The following is a 19891-nucleotide window of genomic DNA, read 5'->3' as shown; positions in this document are numbered from 1 at the left end:
CCACATCTAATATGAGAATAAATATTAGGTCTACCCTGCCCAGACAGCCACATACAAATAAACATAGCTATGTATCTGGTAGCTGAAAATGATGGTGCTGGATGATAAAAATCAAAAACCTTATCTGAGTTAATCTGGCTGACATCCCATTAAGGATCATTTTTCAGCCTGTTAGCTATTTTAAGCTCCATCTGTGGAAGTCTCATTATGTCCTCTTGCACTTCTGCCTCTATAGCGGACGCTGAAACTCCTCCACGGTTTATCCTTCAGTTTGATTTAATGTTGCCTTTGATGTCGGAAACGGGACGTTTAGGCTAAAGACTGTTTGGTAGCTGAATGGATGTCCACGTGAAATTTGTGTCAGTTTGTAAGAGAAGAATTGTACAAATTTAAGGTTCATGGTGAAATTACAGAGCACGCAGAGTAAGTGATCAGAGCTGGAACAATCTACCAAAATCATGCACACCGGATGGTGTCTGGACTTGGCTGAAAAGCTGATATTGAATGGTAGCTTTTAATTGAGCAAGGTCAGTGGTATGTTTACAGTTTGCTATACTGTCTTTGGCCAAAAGAGTTCTTGACTTTTGATCAGAATAATAAATTATAATAGTTTATATAATTTGCTTACTGTTTCTTTTTGTTTGCTCACTTTTTCACATTTTACCAAAAATCGTTGACTCCTCAGAATGAAACAACTGCTTTAAATTGAGGGGAAAAAAATAAAACCTGTTCTTTATTTGTATACAAATTGTTCAGTTTTCCTTTTTTTTTAATTTTTTTTGAGGGTATATGTGTCCTTGCATTGTCAGTGACTATGTTCAGCTCATACTGGTCTGATATAGACCAGTCTGTAGTGTATATAAATACCTTCTCCAACTTCCAACTGTAAGAGGTTCAGAGATTATTACATGGGCGTGCAGGTAAAGACCAAATGGCCGCACTAATGAATGTGTTGAGCCATCAGTGAAAAGCCTGTGAAAGGTTTTAGCCAGGAGAAGAGAGGCCATCCATCAGTGAAAATCTTCTTGGCCACAAAAACATGACAGCAAGGCGGAAATATCACAACAGCCAGAGGATCTTTTTAGTTTGTGTAGCAGCTACCGGGATCTTAAAGTTCCCTACTAGACCCCCACCATTTGTCTTACTGTATGAGTGCGAGACATGTTAAAATCCAGTGGCACCAAGGCATCATACAATAAAATAATGTGATTAATACATAAGTAAAAGAAATTCCTATACATGCCCCTTCCTGATTTCTTATGTTTTAACATGTTTGTTACACTTACATGTTTCCAATTTCAAATGTTAACACAGATGTTCAGAGTAAATACAGATTGTAGTTTTTTAAATGATGATTTCATTTAGTTTGGGGAAACAGCTCCAACTTTACCTCATGTAGAAAAAGTCATTTCCTTCTAAACCTAATAAGTGGTTTTGTCATCTAGCAAGAACTGCAATCAAGCATTTGCAATAACTAATAAAAAAAGCACTTGGGACAATTGTGTTGGTGACAGCTTTTGTTATAATATCAATAATATTCATATGAATATGGGATACTGTTACATGTTTGCACAGACTTTTGTGGAATATGGAGACACTCCTGGCATTATATGAGCAAAGTGAGACTCATTTTTTAGGGTTGGTGGAGATGAGTGTGAAGATCCAAACAATCCCTGTCAGTGATGGAGAAGCTTTGATGAAAATATTTGGTAAAAAGTTCACCAGCATGAAGGAAATGAAGTTTCAAACTTTCCTTAGGAGGAGCCCAGCACGCCTGCTTAAAGAAAAGTGAGTGTGGCGATGTGGATGCTTGCAGCGACTGCTGTATAGAGGCCATCCTGCTACATATCAAACACATCAGAGTCATAATTGTTATTTTAGTCACGTGTTTGTTTATTATCTTTATTGTTTTATCTGGGACTGTTTGCAGACATCTCAGAGAGAGGAGACACCAGCATCTGAACAGAGACTCAAACCAGCAACCTGCAGCTCCCTGCTTGGCTGCTCCAGTTTTCTCCTCACTCATGTTGCCCACCAGTGATTTCTAGCTGCCCACCCACACAGCAGGCTAGAATATGCGCTGAGCCTCAGCACCCAGTACTTGGACATGTTTTCTTTATTAAATAATGAACCAGACCCCAAAAGTAAACAGCTGTTATTGCTAGGCAACGGGAGCAGCATTTGGTGATGCAGCACCTGACATTCCTGACCATGTGGGCGGAGCATGCATGAAATGGAATGTTCAGTAGAACTGTGCAACACAAGCACTTAGTTCCAGCATGTTTCATTGTATCCAGACACAGCTAGAGACACATCTACAGCAGCATCTCTGTGCAGGACAAACGACAGTTGACGAAGAAAACATCGAAAACTTCACTTCACTCCTCTACAAAACGTTGGCTCCTTTGTTTAAAAGGCCAAAATGAATCGAGGGAGAACAAGAAGAGGATCGGCGAGTGCTTCACCTCACAATTCAGTACAGCTGATTAACCTGCAAGAAGAACTTCAAATGATACAGGCTGAAAATGTCAAATTAAAAGAAGAGGCAGAAAAATCAAGAGGAGAAGCTAAAGATTCAAAGTTTGAAACTGATGTAGTATTGCAGGAATTACTGCATGTGGGTCTCAAACTTAAAGGAGAGAAAATGGGAAAACAACAGGCAGAAAATGAGAATGAAAAGATGAAGAAAGAACTGTTGGAAGCTCAAAAAGCATTGGAGGAAGAGAAAAGCACAGCACAAGAAGCCAAAAATAAATATCAAACTGCAAAGAAGGAGGCAGGAAATGTGATTCAGGAATTACAGGAGGTGCAGGAAGCTTTTGAAGAGGGAAAAAAGAAAATGCAGTTGGCAACACAAGAAGCTGTAAATGTAACGGCTGAAGCTGAAACACTAAGGAAGGAATTACTGCATGTGAAGCAACAACTTGAAGAGGAGAAAAAACGTAAACACGAGGCAGAAAATGAGATTGAAAATTTGAAGAAGGAATTGTTGGAAGCTCAAAAAGTGTTGGAGGAAGAGAAAATTAAAATACAGGAAGCAAAGAAAGAAATGGAAGATACAAAGAGTCACACTGAAAACATGAAGAAGGAACTGATGAAAGTGCAAGAAGAACTTGCAGAAGAGAAAATTGAGGTGAAGGTATTCAAGAAAGAAATGACGGTGACCAAGAAAGACTGCAAAGACGCACTGAAAGAAATGCGAAAGCACAAAAAGGAAGCTAAAGAGCTCCTCAAACACAAAGTGAAACTGGCCAAACAGCAGCTGAAAGAAAAATTTAAAGATGCCGAGGAGCAGCTCAACAAAACCTTAAATGAACTGAAGGCAAAAGAAAAAGAAAAGAAAGCCGAGGACAGGAGGGGATTCTGGAGCAGACTGCTGAGAAAGAACTGACCCAGCAGCATCAAGTTTGAGGAGATCAATAGTTTCTTCCTCCTCTCTCCACTTTTCTTTCTCCCCATCCTTCTTCTTGTGACATTTGTTTGTTTTTTAAAAACTCTAATCTACATGTACTGAAATACAAAAATAAAATTGCCATAACTTGACCTCATGTTGCCTGCTTCTTTTCTTGTGTGTCTGTGGATGTAAAACAGTAACACACTTTCTGCTCTGTGTCTTTAATTGTAAATAAATGCAATATGTTTTCATTTTAAAATTCAGTGCAAAAAAACTTCTGCTCTAAATCTTTTTTTTTAGCAAAAAGCTTTTTTTTTTGTGGAAGTTTTCCATTTAAATAAAGCCTGCAGACGAGCGGTGAGCGGTAGCTAACATTCTTTAACTGGCTGCGTTGCAACGTTTAGGTAACACTCCCATGACCGCACTGCCACTTCCACAAGAACTGCTTCTCGATTTCCTTCCTTAACCCTTTCGTTTGGAGCTGATCTGACCCACTCAGATCAATACTTTGATTCCATTCAATCGATAAGCGATAGCTCTCACTCCACCTAGTTTGTATGTTGTTGTACATTTAGGTTTCCCAATATGAATTACCTTAAAAACAGAGGTTTGTGGTGTTGTGAAGTCAAGTGGAGTAAGAAGATCAGGACCTATAAGCACTGTCAGTGGATGGGTACCAGCAGTGCTAAATGGAGACTTGGAGGGATCTTTGAAAGCCATATATCACTCAGGAGAAAGCACCATGTGCTGGACAGCTAGACTTCAAAGTAAATTGAAACTGCACAATGAGAATGACTTGTTAAAGGTTACAAAGTGAAAACAACAACCAGGCTTTGGAAGAGTGGATGAAAAGAAATATGTTTAATAGAAGCTATATAACAAAGAAGGTCTCTCTATTTTATTTATTCAGTTCAGTTCAGTTTTGTTTACATATAAATAAAACAAATTCCATCATCTTCATTACTTTGTCCATTAACTTTACATAAAATACTGTTATATGTTGTCTGTTGTACACTGATGGTACACTTGGCTTAGGCCCTTACCTAGGGCAATTTTGCCACGCTTGTCTCTATTACCATTTTCATTACCAAGGACTTTTCTCAGCCGGAGATTACTTCAGCTGCTGGTCACAACCCTTTTCTGACCCCATGAGTGACCCCTTAATCCTACCAACAGCGGGTGGTAGATTAAGGAACTAGAACCCTTGTCCAGCAAATATATGGTTGTTTTTTATAGAGGTGAGGACTGGATATTGCTTTGGATGCTGTATTTTTGTAAAGAGATCATTTTGACTCCATAACAATGACTCATAGCTTGGACTGCGTTTCCACGGGAGCACGAGGTAAATGTGACGTTGGCTCAGTGTCACATAGTTCTTTATTATATGCTCACTACTTTAAGATCCCGGTAGCTGCTACACAAACTAAAAAGATCCTCTGGCTGTTGTGATATTTCCGCCTTGCTGTCATGTTTTTGTGGCCAAGAAGATTTTCACTGATGGATGGCCTCTCTTCCCCTGGCTAAAACCTTTCACAGGCTTTTCACTGATGGCTCAACACATTCATTAGTGCGGCCATTTGGTCTCTACCTGCACGCCCATGTAATAATCTCTGAACCTCTTACATAAGCCACTGGAAATGGTGAGTCCAGGCACGGTGTGATGCAAAGCTGATCAGTGCTCAATAGGATCTGTTGACTGGCCTATCATACTCTACACCTCCCCTTATATGGAATTAGCTCCTTAGCCTGTTAACTAGTGAAGGGAAGAGTCCTTGACTGGCTGCTCAGGCTCTCCTCTCTGTTTTTGCCCCACATGCCCCAGCAAGCATGTAGATTAAGATTAGGCTTAAAACGTTCCTTTCTGATAAAGCTTACAGTTAGTGCTGGATCAGGTGACCCTGAACCCTCACTTAGTTACACTGCAATATGCCTTGTCTGCTGGGGGCTTCCCATGATGAGTGTGTCTTCTTCATTCACCTCTTTTTACTCTTTATGTGCTCATAAACCATTTGCATTTAATCTCTGGCTCTCGTCCACGGTGTGTCTTTGTCCTGTCTCCCTCCCCTCACCCTCAATCGGTCACAGCAGATGGCTGCCCCATGCTGAGCTTGGTTCTGCCAGATGTTCTTCCTGTTAAAGGGGGGTTTTTCCTACTACTGTGGAAACCCTGAAATATTTGGGTCTACTTATGTCTTTAACCACTGCAGTTTCCAAATGGGCCATTAGTTAGTTTAAGATCTATTCAGGTTCACAAAAAGGTGTGCAAAAAATGCAAAAGATTGAAAATTAATAATAATAAAAAAGAAGTATCTTTTGGAGTTGCATATATGGCGACTGGATGAACATGATTTCGTCTAAGCAAGACTTTGATAGTTAGAAAGAAAAACATCTGTCAATTTTAACTCTTCAGATTTATTTGTGTAGCACTTTTCAAAACCAATGTTACAAATGTTTCCCAGAAACAATGAATAAAAGAACAAATTGAAGAGAAATTATGTCCACATAGTCCACAATCAGCTGTTTGTGTCCTCTTCCAGTGGGAGTGTACGTGGTTCGTCATCCTGTGCAGCTCCTTTCTTCTGCTTCTCTTTTGGGGTTACTTCTGGTTGATGGCTCGAAATGATTTTAATGACTTCAATTGGTGAGTCGTATTTTTCATTATATTACTTTCGCTGAAAAGCTGTTTAAGACTTGCATGTTTGGTAATGGTTGATCAAGGACAGCAGAGTGGTGACCTTACCACAGTGGGGTGGCAGCAAGCCCCTTCAGCATGTGTATTTTAAATAAATACCACGGACAAATAGGTTGATGCATGCAGGTAAGTAAATCCCACAGTCTTTCAGTGATGAGGAGTGTCCACGTGGACACTTTCAAGGATGAGGATGTACACATCCTGGACAGGGAGCATCATGAGTGTCACGATGTCATGTGCAATTAAGGCAAATTACTCTATTTGACAAAACTGAATTAGTCATACCACCAACATTCGTTCTGCTCATTCCAGGCTGGTGTACAACCGTTCTGGAGAATGGAGAGATGAGACAATGCCCATCCTCGCTTCCACCACCGTGGGATTCAGCTACGTCACATTCTTATTGGTAAAACTCGCAAATGTTAGCAGACTTGTTCATTGATCAGTTAAGACATACAACTTAACGAATCTTACTCTTTTTGCAGATCTTAGCACTTTTCCACATATCTTTGGGCCAGCAGCTGAATCTCTATTGGGTTCACAAGGTACGGTGTGAAAAAACAATCCTGCCATTGATTTGCTCCTCTGATGCTTTCAAAGCAAAGTCAGGTTCATCGAGGTGTCTGTTCTCCACAGATGGGGGTGCTGGCTACACTGCTCACCACTATCTCTGGTGTCATTTTTGTCGATGACTTATGGGGAGACGAGTGGGACATTCTGCTTGCGTCACTGCAGGTTCGTCTACAGTTAACAACACTGTACTAAAAGTTGATTATATTCTCTACTTTTCCGATCCAATTGGCTAAAATTATATATTTAATGCTCCATGAAAATAATTCAATTGTAAATAAAGAATAAACTGAGTTGAACTGCTTCAGCATATATTATTTGGAATTTATACTGGGATGGTGAGGTCTGCATTTTCAAAAACATTATTGCAAAAAAAAGAATTTCCAAATAAAAAATCTCTGCACTGGATTCATGTTTCAAGCTCTGCCAGGTCTACAGGCAAGTGGTGTTAGGGTGAGGTGGGTCAAATATGGCCAAATATGCAAATATGCTCAATTAATTCTATGCAGTTTTCTGGATCAGATAACTTTCATTACAAAAATATAAACATGTAGGTTTCATAAACATCTTCTCAATTGTTCTCTGATCGGTGACTTTGAGGCATTGATATGATGTCAAGTGTGTTACAGATGTCCTGTCCAAGTGTTTAGAATCCATATCAACTCCTCCCCTACTATTTGTTATTTAGTTAGTCCCCCTGAGCCTGGTTCTGTCGGAGGTTTCTTTCCTGTTAAAAGGGAGTTTTTCCTTCCCACTGTTGCCAAGTGTTTGCTCGTAAGTGTTCATTTGATTGTTGGTGTTTTCTCTCTGTTATTGTAGGGCCTTCACCTTACAATGCAAAGTTATTTGTTCTATGGAACGTAACATTTGATATATTCTCCTGTTCAATCATTATACTGTGTGTGTATTTATCATAACAATGTGGCAAAGCTTTGCTCTGATGCTGTGTAATGACTAACCATCTTTTAAGGCCAGCATTTCACATTTACGCTTTGTTATCAGTACACAGCACCTTTCCTGCATCTTGGCGCCCTGGTAACAGTGACAGCTATCAGCTGGCTGGTAGCTGGATATGTTGTCCGCAGAGAGAAATCCAGTAAGTGCTGCCTTGTGTTTCAAGTAAATATCATGTTGGGGATTGCTTTTGATGTTCCTATTTGAAACGTAAAGTTGCATTCAGTATTATTTGTCTGTACACGTATGTCATTGTCTAATTTACCCTGCTTTAGTGGATTGTTTTTCCTTATTCAAGCAGCTGCCTGCACTCTTACCACCCATCAAAGCACACAAAGCTAACTACTGTTTGTTATTAGGAGTAGATGGAATGAGCTAAAGTTGCATTATGACACTAACAACCCTTTTTGCACTCTCTTAGATATCCAGGTGATGGTGTTGTTTATCTACATTATAGTCCTCCTTGCTCTCTGTTTGGCACCGCTCACATTCACCTGCCCCTGCATCATGGACCGTCATAGCCTCAAACCGCGACCAAGCGTCATTGGCCGAAGAGGAGCTCCTATGGTAAGTTGGGGCTTTGCCAGACTTTACTACCTGATCCACTTAATTGTTCAAATCGGCTCTTTGTGGAGAGGCGTGGCTGCCAGGAGTACCAAGTGTTCGGTTTTTGCTGGGTTCCACAAAGCTGTTTGGGTAATAACAAAGAAAGGAAAAAACAGAAAGAAGAAGATGCAAGAATTTTTCTGTACACTCTGTACAACAAATGCGGTGTATAGCTACAGAACACAAGTGATAGTGTCAGGCTCAGTGTGAGAGTGCGTCAGCAACATACTGTCATTTCACAGCTGGGCAGGTAGATAAGAGATGCACAGAGACGTTCAGAGCTGTGTTTGCTTTCCTTCTCGAGGCACACGCGCTCTACAAACAGTGATATTCACAGATATGCCTTGCTTTCACCTCAGTGCAGTGTACCAAAACTGCACGTAGGTTTTAGATAAATCAACACAGACTAATATAAAATGCATCTCTCTCTCTGTAAGTGGACGCTCACATTGATCGTGCTGCTGCACATAACCCTCGTATGTAACGAACAGCATGCGTTGATATGATAATGAAGAACTCTTATATTTCTTCTGCCTGTCCCTTACTCCAATTGTAATGTAATTTATGGAACTAAACTATGATGTGTTGTGTAGGTGTCATAGTAAAACCAAGGCAATGTTGCTGACATACCATTTGCACACATCTGTTTGAAACAGCCTTAACAATTCATAATTCACAGGACTGTTTACAGACTAAATAATGTATCAGTTTTGCAAGGTGTATGTCTGAGCCTGTCATCATTTATATAGAAACAAAATACAGTAAAAACATTAGTGTGTGATTCAGGTTTAGCTCAACTACACCACATACTGTACTGTACATCTCAGTGTTATTATCTCCATCACGTTTGTGTGTGTGCGTGTCATTCTGTCTGTAAACATGATAGCTTGAAAAGCTTTGAATGAATACTGGTAAAACTTTGAGTTGGGTCATGGTAACAATCCATTCAAACTTGGCTTAGATCCTCCAAGGTCTTCAATGTCTACTTGATGATTTATTGGTCAAAAATTTACAAAAAGCCTTTGAACTATTATTAAACTATGATTCGGTTTGTGCTCATGGAGCGCTATAATTTGTTATGTTATTTGTATTTCATACTTAAATCTTTTAGTGTTTTTGCAAATGAGTTTATGTCGCACTCTAAGGACCTGAGGGGGGTCCCACAGGGTTCATGTTGGAGTCAATTTGTTGAATGTTGTCATTGTGTTTCTTAAATTTGTAAAGTCTTAGTGCGAGCAGCAGGATCAAAGACATTCCTTTGTCTCTGACCACCTCTCCAGCTACTCTGGAGCTGGGGGAGGCTGAAGAGGCTTCATTTTAGGCACATCCTATATGAAAGATCTGTTTCTTGTGTTGTAAGCTTCCTGTTGTTATGATCCTTTTGGTGAGCAGGAGGTCACACCTATGACACACACATTCTCACATACACACACACGTTCTTGCACATGCATACAGGTGCTTACACATACACACACATACTGCCTTATCTTTTAGAACCATAGGGGGGTTTTATGAGGGGAGGTGCTTGTGTTGTGCAAACTGTAACTGTCATGGGAATAAAAGGCTACGAGGAGGGCTGCTCTTTGAAGAAGCTGGTTTAAAGACAGGTGAGGAGCGTTGAGCCCCAAGAGCCTGGTTCCGACCAGTCTTCCATCACTAGCAAGTAAAAGACCGGTTGAAGATGTTCTGTCTTGTTTTTGTCCTTCACGAGAATAAGTCTCTAAACTAGCGGAGCCTGTGGAAGCGCAGACCCAGCAGTTCAGTTCTGGGACCTTTTTCTCCTGTACATGTTACCCCTAGGACTTACCATTAGGCAATTCCCTAATGCAGGGGTGGGCAACTCCAGGCCCCGAGGGCCGGTGTCCTGCAGGTTTTAGATCTCACCTTGGGTCAACACACCTGAATCACATGATTAGTTCGTTACCAGGCCTCTGGAGAACTGCAGGAGCTAATTTAGCCATTTAAATCAGCTGTGTTGGTTCAAGGACACATCTAAAACCTGCAGGGACACCAGCCCTCGAGGCCTGGAGTTGCCCACCCCTGCCCTAATGTGTCTTATCACTTCTATGCTGTTGATATTCAGCTTTACTGCTCTTTTAAGCCGATGGAAGTCCATAAACTGTCTTCTTGAATAAAATGTTTAGCTTCCATTAAACAGTGGCTTGGAGACAACTACTTGCAGTTGAACTCTGAGAAGTCAGAAACATTAATTATTGCCCCTGACAGCCAGATATCTATAATCAAACAGCATCTTGGTTCTCTTGGATCATCTGTTCACATGAGCCTCAGGTATCTCGGTGTTGTTTTTGATTCTGCCATGTCTCTAGAGCAATACTCTCAACAGTTAATTAGGAACTGCCTTTTTCAGCTTAGAAATATCTCCAAACTGGAAACTTTTTTGTCTAAATCTGAGTTAGAAATGATTATTCATGCTTTTATTTCTTCTCGTTTAGATTATTGTAACAGTCTTTTTCTTTGCCAGTCAGTCCAGAATGCTCCTGCAAGGCTTTTAATAAAGACACGAAAAAGAGAGCACATTACACCAGTGTTACGCTCATTACACTGGCTTCCAGTACATTTTAGAATTCATTTTCACTTAACACAGACCTTTAAAGCTTTGAATCGTGACGCTCCTGTCTATATTTCTGATGTTTTAGAACCTCACGCTCCCTCTCGCAGCCTAAGATCATCTAATCAAAGGCTGTTGGTCGTCCCCCGAACATGTTTTAAAACCAGAGGTAACAGATCTTTTAGAGCAGTGGCCCCCAGGTTGTGGAATTCTCTCCCTCCATCTTTACGTTGCCTGGATTGTATTTATTCTTTTAAGCATCATCTTAAGACTTATTTATTTAGACTAGCTTTTAATTAGATTTGTGCTGTTTTATGTTTATGTTTTATATTATTGTGAAGCACTTTGTGGTTTTTATCCTGTGAAGAAAAAGTATTATCTCTACATATGAGAAGAATGTGAGAAAGTTGTGATATTAACATTTAAACATAGGATTGTGAAAATAATGAGCTGCTTGGCTCATAAAGAATGTTTGATGACTAGATTTAAGATAAGATAAGATAACCTTTATTAGTCCCACACGTGGGAAATTTGTTTTTTTTGTTTGTTTTTTTTTAATTTGAAGGGAAGGAAGCCTTTTGCACAAGTCGAACATAATGTTCTTATAATTCTATTATTTCCTCTTGGTGTGTGTTTTGTGACTGACAGTGACTGACATCAAGTGACTGACAGTAGTCTTTCTGTGATCTCTTTGCTCTAGCTGGCTCCAGAGAACACCGTGGTGTCCTTTAACAGAGCCCTGCAGCATGGTGCCAGCTCCTTGGAGGCTGATGTCACCATAAGGTTATAAATCACACATTCACTTTTGTTTGCATTTAATGCATGTAGCTGAAGCGCAGGTTGTGTGGTAGAAATAATTACAGTTAATGGGAAATTACGAGAGAAATGTGTGATTCAGATCTGTTGCCCTTCAGTGTTTGGTGATTATTAACACATTTCGCTGCTGCTTTTTCATTTAAACTATGTTATGTTTAGTTTTCCTATAAATTTTAAAGTGCTTTACTTCTTCCAGTGTCGATGGGGTTCCCTTCCTCATGCGAGACCACACTCTGAGGCGGACCACAGATGTCACTAAGGTGTTTCCAGCCAGACAGTATGAAGATGCCTCCTTTTTCAACTGGACAGAGATACGCTCTCTCAATGCAGGCCAGTGGTTTTTGGAGGTACTAAAATCCACTTCATCTAAAGCCACCTCAAGTCCATCAGCTCTAAAATAAATTTTGCCCTCAAATAGCAAAACTGTGTGTCTCATTTTCCTTTTAGAATTTAAAGGATTAAGATCTAAAATCTGCAGACGCTTTAAAAATTTTCTAGAACATTTTATCAAACATAATTTAATGCCAATTTCAAACTGCTACAATAAGCTGCATATAATGTGGAAAGATAAACAAATATGCTCCACCTCAGTGTCTACCTCGCTCTTGTTTCTTTCCTCTGCTTGTAGAGTGACCCCTACTGGACAGCAGCATCACTGACAGCGAAGGAGCGGAGCAGAATAGGCAACCAGACGGTTTGCAGTCTGGTGGAAATGCTTCGTCTGGCAGCCAAGGCCAACAGCTCCGCGCTGCTCAACATTCACAAACCTCCACCAGAGCACCCACGCTACCGCAGCTGGTTCATGGACACGCTGCGGGCTGTGCAGAAAGCGGGGATTCCCCTGAAGAGGGTGAGGACTGTAGGTCCCTCCACAATAATCCTTAAATGAATTTAGCTGTTGCCTGTAGTAGTGTTCCCCCTTTAAACACACTAAATATTAAATATTATAAATATTCCAATGAGGAATTGATTCTGTGAATTGTTGTGACAAATCTTTCGTCCTTAGCAAGTGTGACAAATATTTTAATTGTTTTCCTTAAATACTGTATACCAGTGTATGACAGCTTATGATATTATAATAAGCACCTTCTCGCAAAGCAATTAAAACTACATTTTATCTGATCTGAGTCTTTCCATGTGATATGTGTTTGTCCCAGGTGACGTGGACCCCCGACACAGACAGGGGGAGGGTGCGAGGGCTTCACCAGACCACAAGTGAGAAGCTGTCAGTGGAAGCGATAAGGCAGAGAGGAATTACAAGTCTGACCCTCCACTACAGCAAGGCTAGCCACAAAGAGCTACAGTAAGAGCAAGCAGCTGCTACTAAGCAAAGGAAAAAAGGCTCAGAAGAACTCTAAAGACATGTCAAAGGAGGCGTTTTGTGTTATTTTAAGCAAAATAAAAAACACAACAACAATTTACAAACCTAATTGTTTGCTTAACTTGTTCTGTAGCTTGATAAAAGTGTATTTAAAAGGGGAACTAATCCCTGAAACAGTTAAATATAGTTAACACTAAAGGGAATATCTTCTGACTGGTTTTGGATTTAAAAAGCTCACTATTTCTGCTCCAGGTTAGCTGCTTCAAGTGACATTTATCAGTACCAAGCTCAGGGCTCCAGGGCTGAAGAATTACACCAAGAATGACCTAAAAGTGCTAAAATCTGAACTTCCTCTAGTGGTTAACGTTAAGCTGGCTCCAAAGGTGAGTCAGTCCTCAGAGACTCTCATGTCATCATTAAAAAGTGGTAGAGTTAGTGCCCCGTTCATTGACAGCTGTAGCAGTGTTGCAGTCTACTGGGTGCTGTGTCTTCTACACATTAAACAGGAGAGTTAAACTGCCAACTACCAAGACACTGGTTACTTCGCATTACATTTGCTCTACAATGTTAAACTTGGAGGATGGATTCTACACAGCACCTAAGAAAAAAAAGACAGTTTTCTTTGAATTAGCAAAAACTTGTTTTATAAAAACAGGAAAGTCTGGTCAATGAGCTACAATACCCAAGTAAGCCCAGCACACTTCTAATTGCAGAATTACACTGTTATGGTCCTTGAACACAAGCTCTACCCTCCTCTGGGACCTCTGTTGCAGCTTTAGATGAAACAAAGTCAGCTTCACGATGCACACAATATTTTCCAGTGGCTGCAGAATGATAAGAGGTGAATGTTGACAAGGGAGTAAAGAGGTGAAATGAAGTGGACCTCTCTTTCTCTCTTTTCAGTGCTGACTTGTATTTTTCTTTCCCCCAGGGAGTACCTGGCCAATAATGTGAGTGTGACTGTCTACCCGGTGAATGAGCCCTGGCTCTACTCTATTCTGTGGTGTAGTGGGGTGCCTTCTGTGTCTTCTGATGCCCCCCATGTCCTCCGAAAGGTGCCTTATCCCATCTGGCTCATGGTAAACAGCTCTCCGTTCTTTCAATAGATGCAACACACACACGCACAGTGCACAAGCAAACAAGGTCACACATCGAGATGAAAGGACAGCAGGAGAGCGGACAGAGACTGACGATGGCCCAGCAAGACTTGAGGGCTAAGGCGCAGAGAAATATGAGCCCAGCAGTGGGCTTTAGGTGCACTGTGACATTATAGAACAAAAGGACCCTGGCAAAAAAGTCTGAGAAAATCTAAGACAAGGGCACAGATCTGAAGAAAACTGCAGCCTTACTCACTGCTCTAGAAGACATCAGTGTTTATGGGGACCTCTGATGGCAATGAGCAGAAACTACTCTTCTTCTCCTGTCTTGCAGAGCCAGAGCGCTTACAACTTCATCTGGATGACTTCAGATCTAGTGTCCGTCGCCATAGTCATAGGGGTTTTCTTTTTTCAGAAGTAAGTACAACACATACATGTAATGAACAGGGACTTTAAACACAGTATAACGCAATAATAATTTAATGAATACCATCCAAGTGACTCATGCATGCTCCATAATACATGAGATACCAGCCTAAGAATGGTTCTTTACAAAGACATAGATGTCTGGGTGATGACAGCAGATGATTTACGGGACAAGAAATATTACTGCTATTCTGTCAGTCCTATAAATGAATGATTGAAACAACTGGGTGGGAAAGGAGTACAGAATTCCCAATACAGCGGTCCCTCGCTATAACACGGTTCACCTTTCGTGGCCTTGCTGTTTCACGGATATTTTTTTTGTGCAATTTTCCATGTTTTTTTTTTTTCTTACAGCGCATTGTGTTCTGCATCCTGATTGGCTGTAGACCATTGTCAATCAATCTCGTGCCGTGTCTCCTGTACAGTACAGAATGTCAGCTTGTCAAATTTACATACATCTGCAATCGCTAGCAGTGTGACTCTGTGCTGTACTGTATGTTGTACGTTTTCTCCCATCAAACACAACGACGCCGATGAAACGTTTTGCACCGTCAGAGGCTCCTGCCTTTGGTTTCATTCTATAATACTGGACTTATGTTTCTACAAGGTTTGAACTTTGAGAGTTTAAACAAAAGAGAAAAGTGTATAAAGTGTGTAGTGAGAGGTTTTCCAGCCTTAAAGCATCTATAATAATTGTAAAAAATAAAGTTGACTACTTCGCGGATTTCACCTATAGCAGGTTATTTTTAGGATGTAACTCCCGCGATAAATGAGGGACCGCTGTACTGAATTATTTTAATAATAGTATTATTTTATTTTAAGGTCACTATCTAAAATGACTCATGGTTGTTAAAAATTATACAGCTTTTTTTGGTTTTTCTGCCCCCAAAATGGAGATTAATACAATTTTATTTGCAGTGCAGAGTTTGAAATGAAACTAAAGAGGCATTAGTAGAGGGCCCTGAGAAAACATACATTTGGGTAAACTGGATATGTGACATCATTAGATCAGTGTTGTGTGTGGGAGTATAGTTGTTCATAATAATCACTTCATTTACTTTGCAGTTTTGAAATGTAAAATTCAAACCTCTGAACGATTCGGTGCGTCTAAATGTTTGTCGGTGTTGTGAATGCATTCACCGTGTTAACATCAGCCGGGTTGAGTTTGAGTTGAGCTGTGGCTTTGTCTGGTCTGCTGCTTCGACACTGACTGTTCATTCTACTCTTTCTTTTCTTTCTTTTTTCTCCTTGTCCTCTGGGTATTTCCATGTTTCTTCTCCTTTCTACAACCTCTCCCTGTCTTACTGTCCTCTCTTTCTCCTCTGACATTCTTTCTTTGTCCTGTGCTCTACCTGATCTGCATGCAACCTTCCTCTGCTGCCTTCTGGCATCTGTCAGCTATCATATGATCAGGTAACTGCTATGTCTGCCTTGGCCTTTGTTTCTGCCTCCTTGTCTGTCCTCCTTGTGCTTTTTGCGCCCAACACCCCAAAGCTGGTCCCCTTCCTATCTTTCACTGCACTGCCTTGCCTTTTACACTGATCCCCTGCTAGATTTGTACATTTGCTCACTTGCAAAGAAATACAGTCTTTAATTTTGTAGTAGTTTCATTTTAACGGAGAGAGAGAGAATAGCAATCAAAAACAGAAAGTTATAAATGGATTTACATATCACTGAGTGAAACATCCTACAACGCATCTGGAGCTTTGGCTCGCACTGACTGGCTGTGTGCACATGTGTGCACACGTCCTTCCCTCAGCCACAACACTAAGATGGGTCATGATGATGAGTCTTTCCAGCATCAAAAACAAGTCCAAGGCAAGTGACTAAAGAAGAAGCGCATTACGGTCATGGGGTGGCTTCAGTCTCCAACTACAATAAACTTACTGCTTTTGCTTGCCAACAAGGGTTTCTCAGCCAAATACTAAGTGTTGTTTTGCTTGGGGATAAAATACTTAAGTGACATGCAGGTCAATTTATGACTTTTATGTGTTTTTTTTTTCTTGATTGTTGTTTGATATTCTGTCTCTCTCAATTAAAAAAAAAACTGCCATAAAAATTAGAAACTGTTCATTTCTTTAAAAGTTGATTCTGTTCATCTGGATGTGGAGCTTTCAGTGAGAGAAACGCTTATCACTCGTGCGAGTGACTGACTGAAGAAGACATTCGGATGAGAGTGGGATTTCTTTACCTGGATGATCGAGCACAGACCAACACAAGTGCATTTCTTTGTAACTGAGCGAACTTACAAATTCAGCAGGGCTTCAGTAATTATTCTAAGTGTATATATTATGTGTAAAAATATTACTGAATTAAAGGATGTCTTGATCAGTGTTGGTCAAGTTACTTGAAAAAAGTAATCAGTAACTAATTACTGATTACTTCCCCAAAAAAGTAATCCCGTTACTTTACTGATTCCTTATTTTCAAAAGTAATTAATTACTTAGTTACTAACACGATTTACAACCTGAATAGGTAATAAAGCGATAGATCTTTCAGCCCAATTCTACTTTTTCTGCGTAATCCATCATAGAAAATGTAATCAAATGGAAAAGTCTCTTTTTAAAACTTGTTTTATTAGTTTTAACCTTTTAACTTATTTTCTGCACATTCCAGCACATAAAATAAAATATTTTTTTTGTGTTTACACTCACTCTTTCGGTAATCTAATTACCGTTTCTACAATAGTAATCCCGTACTTTACTCGTTACTTGAAAAAAGTAATCGGATTACAGTAACGCGTTACTGCCCATCTCTGGTCTTGATAACAGCTGCAGTTGCTGCCTTTCATGCGATGTAAGAATCTATCTGTGTGTGTGCTGTAACAGGTGGAGGATGAGCGGGATGCAAAACTATAACCCAGAACACATCATGCTGAGCGCTGTAGCACGAAGGTCCAGTCGTGACGTCAACATCATGAAGGAGAAGCTCATATTCTCAGGTGAAGCTTAGATAGCAGTCGCACATCATCACAACTTATCGAGTCAGCTCCTGTGGGAGGCACACACTGTTTTTATTATAGCCTGTAGAGATTTGTTTATAATGCGAAAACACACCTTCAATAGCAAGGCAAGAGCAACAGCAAAAGAATGAGCTGTAACTCTGTTTGTCTGGGTTTAAGTGGGCTATGTTTTTGTAAGCTGTTCGTTTAATTTTCATAGAAGCCCAAGAATGAACTTCAGAGTTTTTGTATCGTAGCCTTTGAACCTGGTGGATTAAAAAAAAAACACTTTTTGTTTGTGGATACTGTTGTTGGTATTAATTTGGCCCATATTGACCAAAAGTCTTTGGATATGTGATGACCTAAACTTAATTCTAGACCAGGGGTGAGGAACTCCAGGCCTCAAGAGCCGGTGTCCTGCAGGTTTTAGATGTGTCTTTGATCCAACACAGCTGATTTAAATGGCTAAATGACCTCCTCAACAAGTCTTGAAGTTCTCCAGAGGCCTGGTAATGAACTACTCATTTGATTCAGGTGTGTTGACCCAGGGTGAGATCTAAAACCTGCAGGACAGTGGCCTTTGAGGCCTGGAGTTTGCCACCCCTAGTACACCTATTAAGTACAAATCCAGCTAACACGCTTTGCCAATGCGTGTTCATGCTGTGGCCTGACTGAAGGTGACTTTGCAGTGTGTATGAATCCTGTTTGTTGTTGTTATTTCCAGAGCTTAACAATGGGCTCAGCAGTACAGAGGAACTTTCTCTGTATCCCGAGAATGGCTACGTCAGATATTCTCATGGAGGCCTCAGTCGCTGACCAGAACAGCCACAGCTGCAAACTTGAGTTTGACGTCAGAGATCTGACACGTCTTCTTTCATCAGGGTACTGATCTGCTGAGCACATATCACGTTTAAGTCCTGACAATTAAAAGTTTTCCATTTATGGCCTGTTGCTTACTTTTCTTAATCTTCCATCATAATTGTCCACTGGGTAGTGATTTCTCCATGATGACAAACTTGGGAGTGTTTTAATATCATGTATTTGGGGGTTTTCTCAGTTGTTCTATGTACTATTACCAGTTTCAGCCAAATTCTTCTGATATGGTTAGCCATTAACATTTATGTTCTAAGAAGATATTTGTTTGGCTTAAATTACCGTATTTTTCGGACCATACGGCGCACCGGATTATAAGGCGCATTAAGCGAAACAAAAGTCAGATAAGTCAAACTTTACTCATTCTTCTTGCTTCCTCCACTTCCGTACCATTGATTCGTTAAACAAGCTAGCCCAACTTCAGTAACCCTACAAACGTCACTGCTGTTTAGTTTTCTGTCTTCATTTATGTTGGAAGTGATAGCAGAGCTGTACGTTTAATTTTCAGAAATCTCTCAGTCAGAACATGCTGTATCATGTTTAGGTGGAAGCTAGCAAGCTAACTGCCTGGATGTTAAACTTAATTGTTACACCTGGTAAAGCAGCAACGCTGATCATTTTATTAAAGATGAAAGAATTTAGACAGTTTTTAACTCTCAGTGATCATTTGACTTTGAGACCTGAAATGGACGGAGTTTAGGACCCAGATTACTCCGCGAGGCTCCTGACTACGGTAGCCGTAATGTTCCAACAATCCATCAAGCGGTGCGGCTTCGTAGCTTAGCAAAGTCGTACTAAAACATTTTTTGACAGATTTTTGAGCGCTGTGCAGCACATAAAATCAGTTCGAGGGTTAGTAAGCACAACCAGAATTCATACATAAGGTGCACCAGATCACTGTGGATTTTTGTGAAAATTAAAGGATTTTAAGTGCGCCTTATTGTGCAGAAAATACGGTATTTAAAATCTGTTTACAAAAGTTAAAATAGAACACGAGTTTATCATTGGCTGATATGTGCCTGTGGGGTTAATTAATGGGCAAAAGCTCTCAAAACATTATGGTACCAGAGTTAGAAAGGAATTCTTATTTTATTTATTTGTTTAATTTTAGCCAGTTATGTCAAAATTGGTTTTTAAAAAAAAGAAAAGATTTGAAAAAAAAATCCCTGATTAGTCTCACTCATACTTATAAAGCTGTACAGCTGGATTGTTCCACGACACTTACCTTACTCTGGTTTTATAAGAGGACACAGACTGGAGAGTGGTCTTTACATGTTTCTATTGTAATTCCCCCTCTGAGAGGACTCGGACTTATTTGAAATTGTATATTTTATCCTTGTGTGACAGACAGAATAAGGCACATGTGGAAACCTGTTTCCTTGCTAATCCAATCTGCCTCTGCCTCTTCTGTTACGCCATGATTGGTTTTTTTTCTAGACGTATCAAGTATTATAACTTTCACATGGCTGCCTTTTTGTTAGAATATTTTCATCTTAGTTTTATAATAGGGCAAAATGTTGAAGTGACAACTACAGATTTAGCTACAGGTGAGTTGACTGTTCAATAAAAGTGAGAAATTCTTGAAAAATGATCTGTTTTGTGGATTCTTCTTGAGTGAGACAACAAACTTCC

The 19891-nt window shown here is 40.1% G+C and overlaps 1 protein-coding gene across 4 annotated transcripts in view; it reads left to right on the top strand.

Annotated features, from left to right (window-relative positions):
• The window catches only part of gdpd5a (glycerophosphodiester phosphodiesterase domain containing 5a), a 34344-nt gene extending 14494 nt beyond the window's left edge, over positions 1-19850 (top strand). The window contains exons 3-17 of one of the 4 annotated variants that reach the window (XM_082550200.1): positions 5932-6035; positions 6399-6492; positions 6572-6631; positions 6723-6821; positions 7659-7752; positions 8032-8177; positions 11486-11568; positions 11798-11948; positions 12230-12460; positions 12759-12904; positions 13854-14001; positions 14354-14436; positions 15844-15858; positions 17274-17386; positions 18111-19850. In XM_082550200.1, coding sequence (XP_082406326.1) covers positions 5932-6035; positions 6399-6492; positions 6572-6631; positions 6723-6821; positions 7659-7752; positions 8032-8177; positions 11486-11568; positions 11798-11948; positions 12230-12460; positions 12759-12904; positions 13854-14001; positions 14354-14436; positions 15844-15858; positions 17274-17386; positions 18111-18202 — 1659 coding nt within the window. In that variant the 3' untranslated portion in view covers positions 18203-19850. The remainder of the gene's footprint in view (positions 1-5931; positions 6036-6398; positions 6493-6571; positions 6632-6722; positions 6822-7658; positions 7753-8031; positions 8178-11485; positions 11569-11797; positions 11949-12229; positions 12461-12758; positions 12905-13853; positions 14002-14353; positions 14437-15843; positions 15859-17273; positions 17387-18110) is intronic. The other 3 variants (XM_082550201.1, XM_082550202.1, XM_082550203.1) reach the window with 3 other exon arrangements.
• Positions 19851-19891: the final 41 nt, after the last annotated feature.

The sequence above is a fragment of the Aulonocara stuartgranti genome (assembly GCF_965226115.1).
Source record: "Aulonocara stuartgranti genome assembly, chromosome: 10".
Taxonomy (NCBI): Eukaryota; Metazoa; Chordata; class Actinopteri; order Cichliformes; family Cichlidae; genus Aulonocara; species Aulonocara stuartgranti.
Note: the sequence above shows the minus strand (reverse complement) of the source record. Positions and strands in the feature narration are given on the sequence as shown.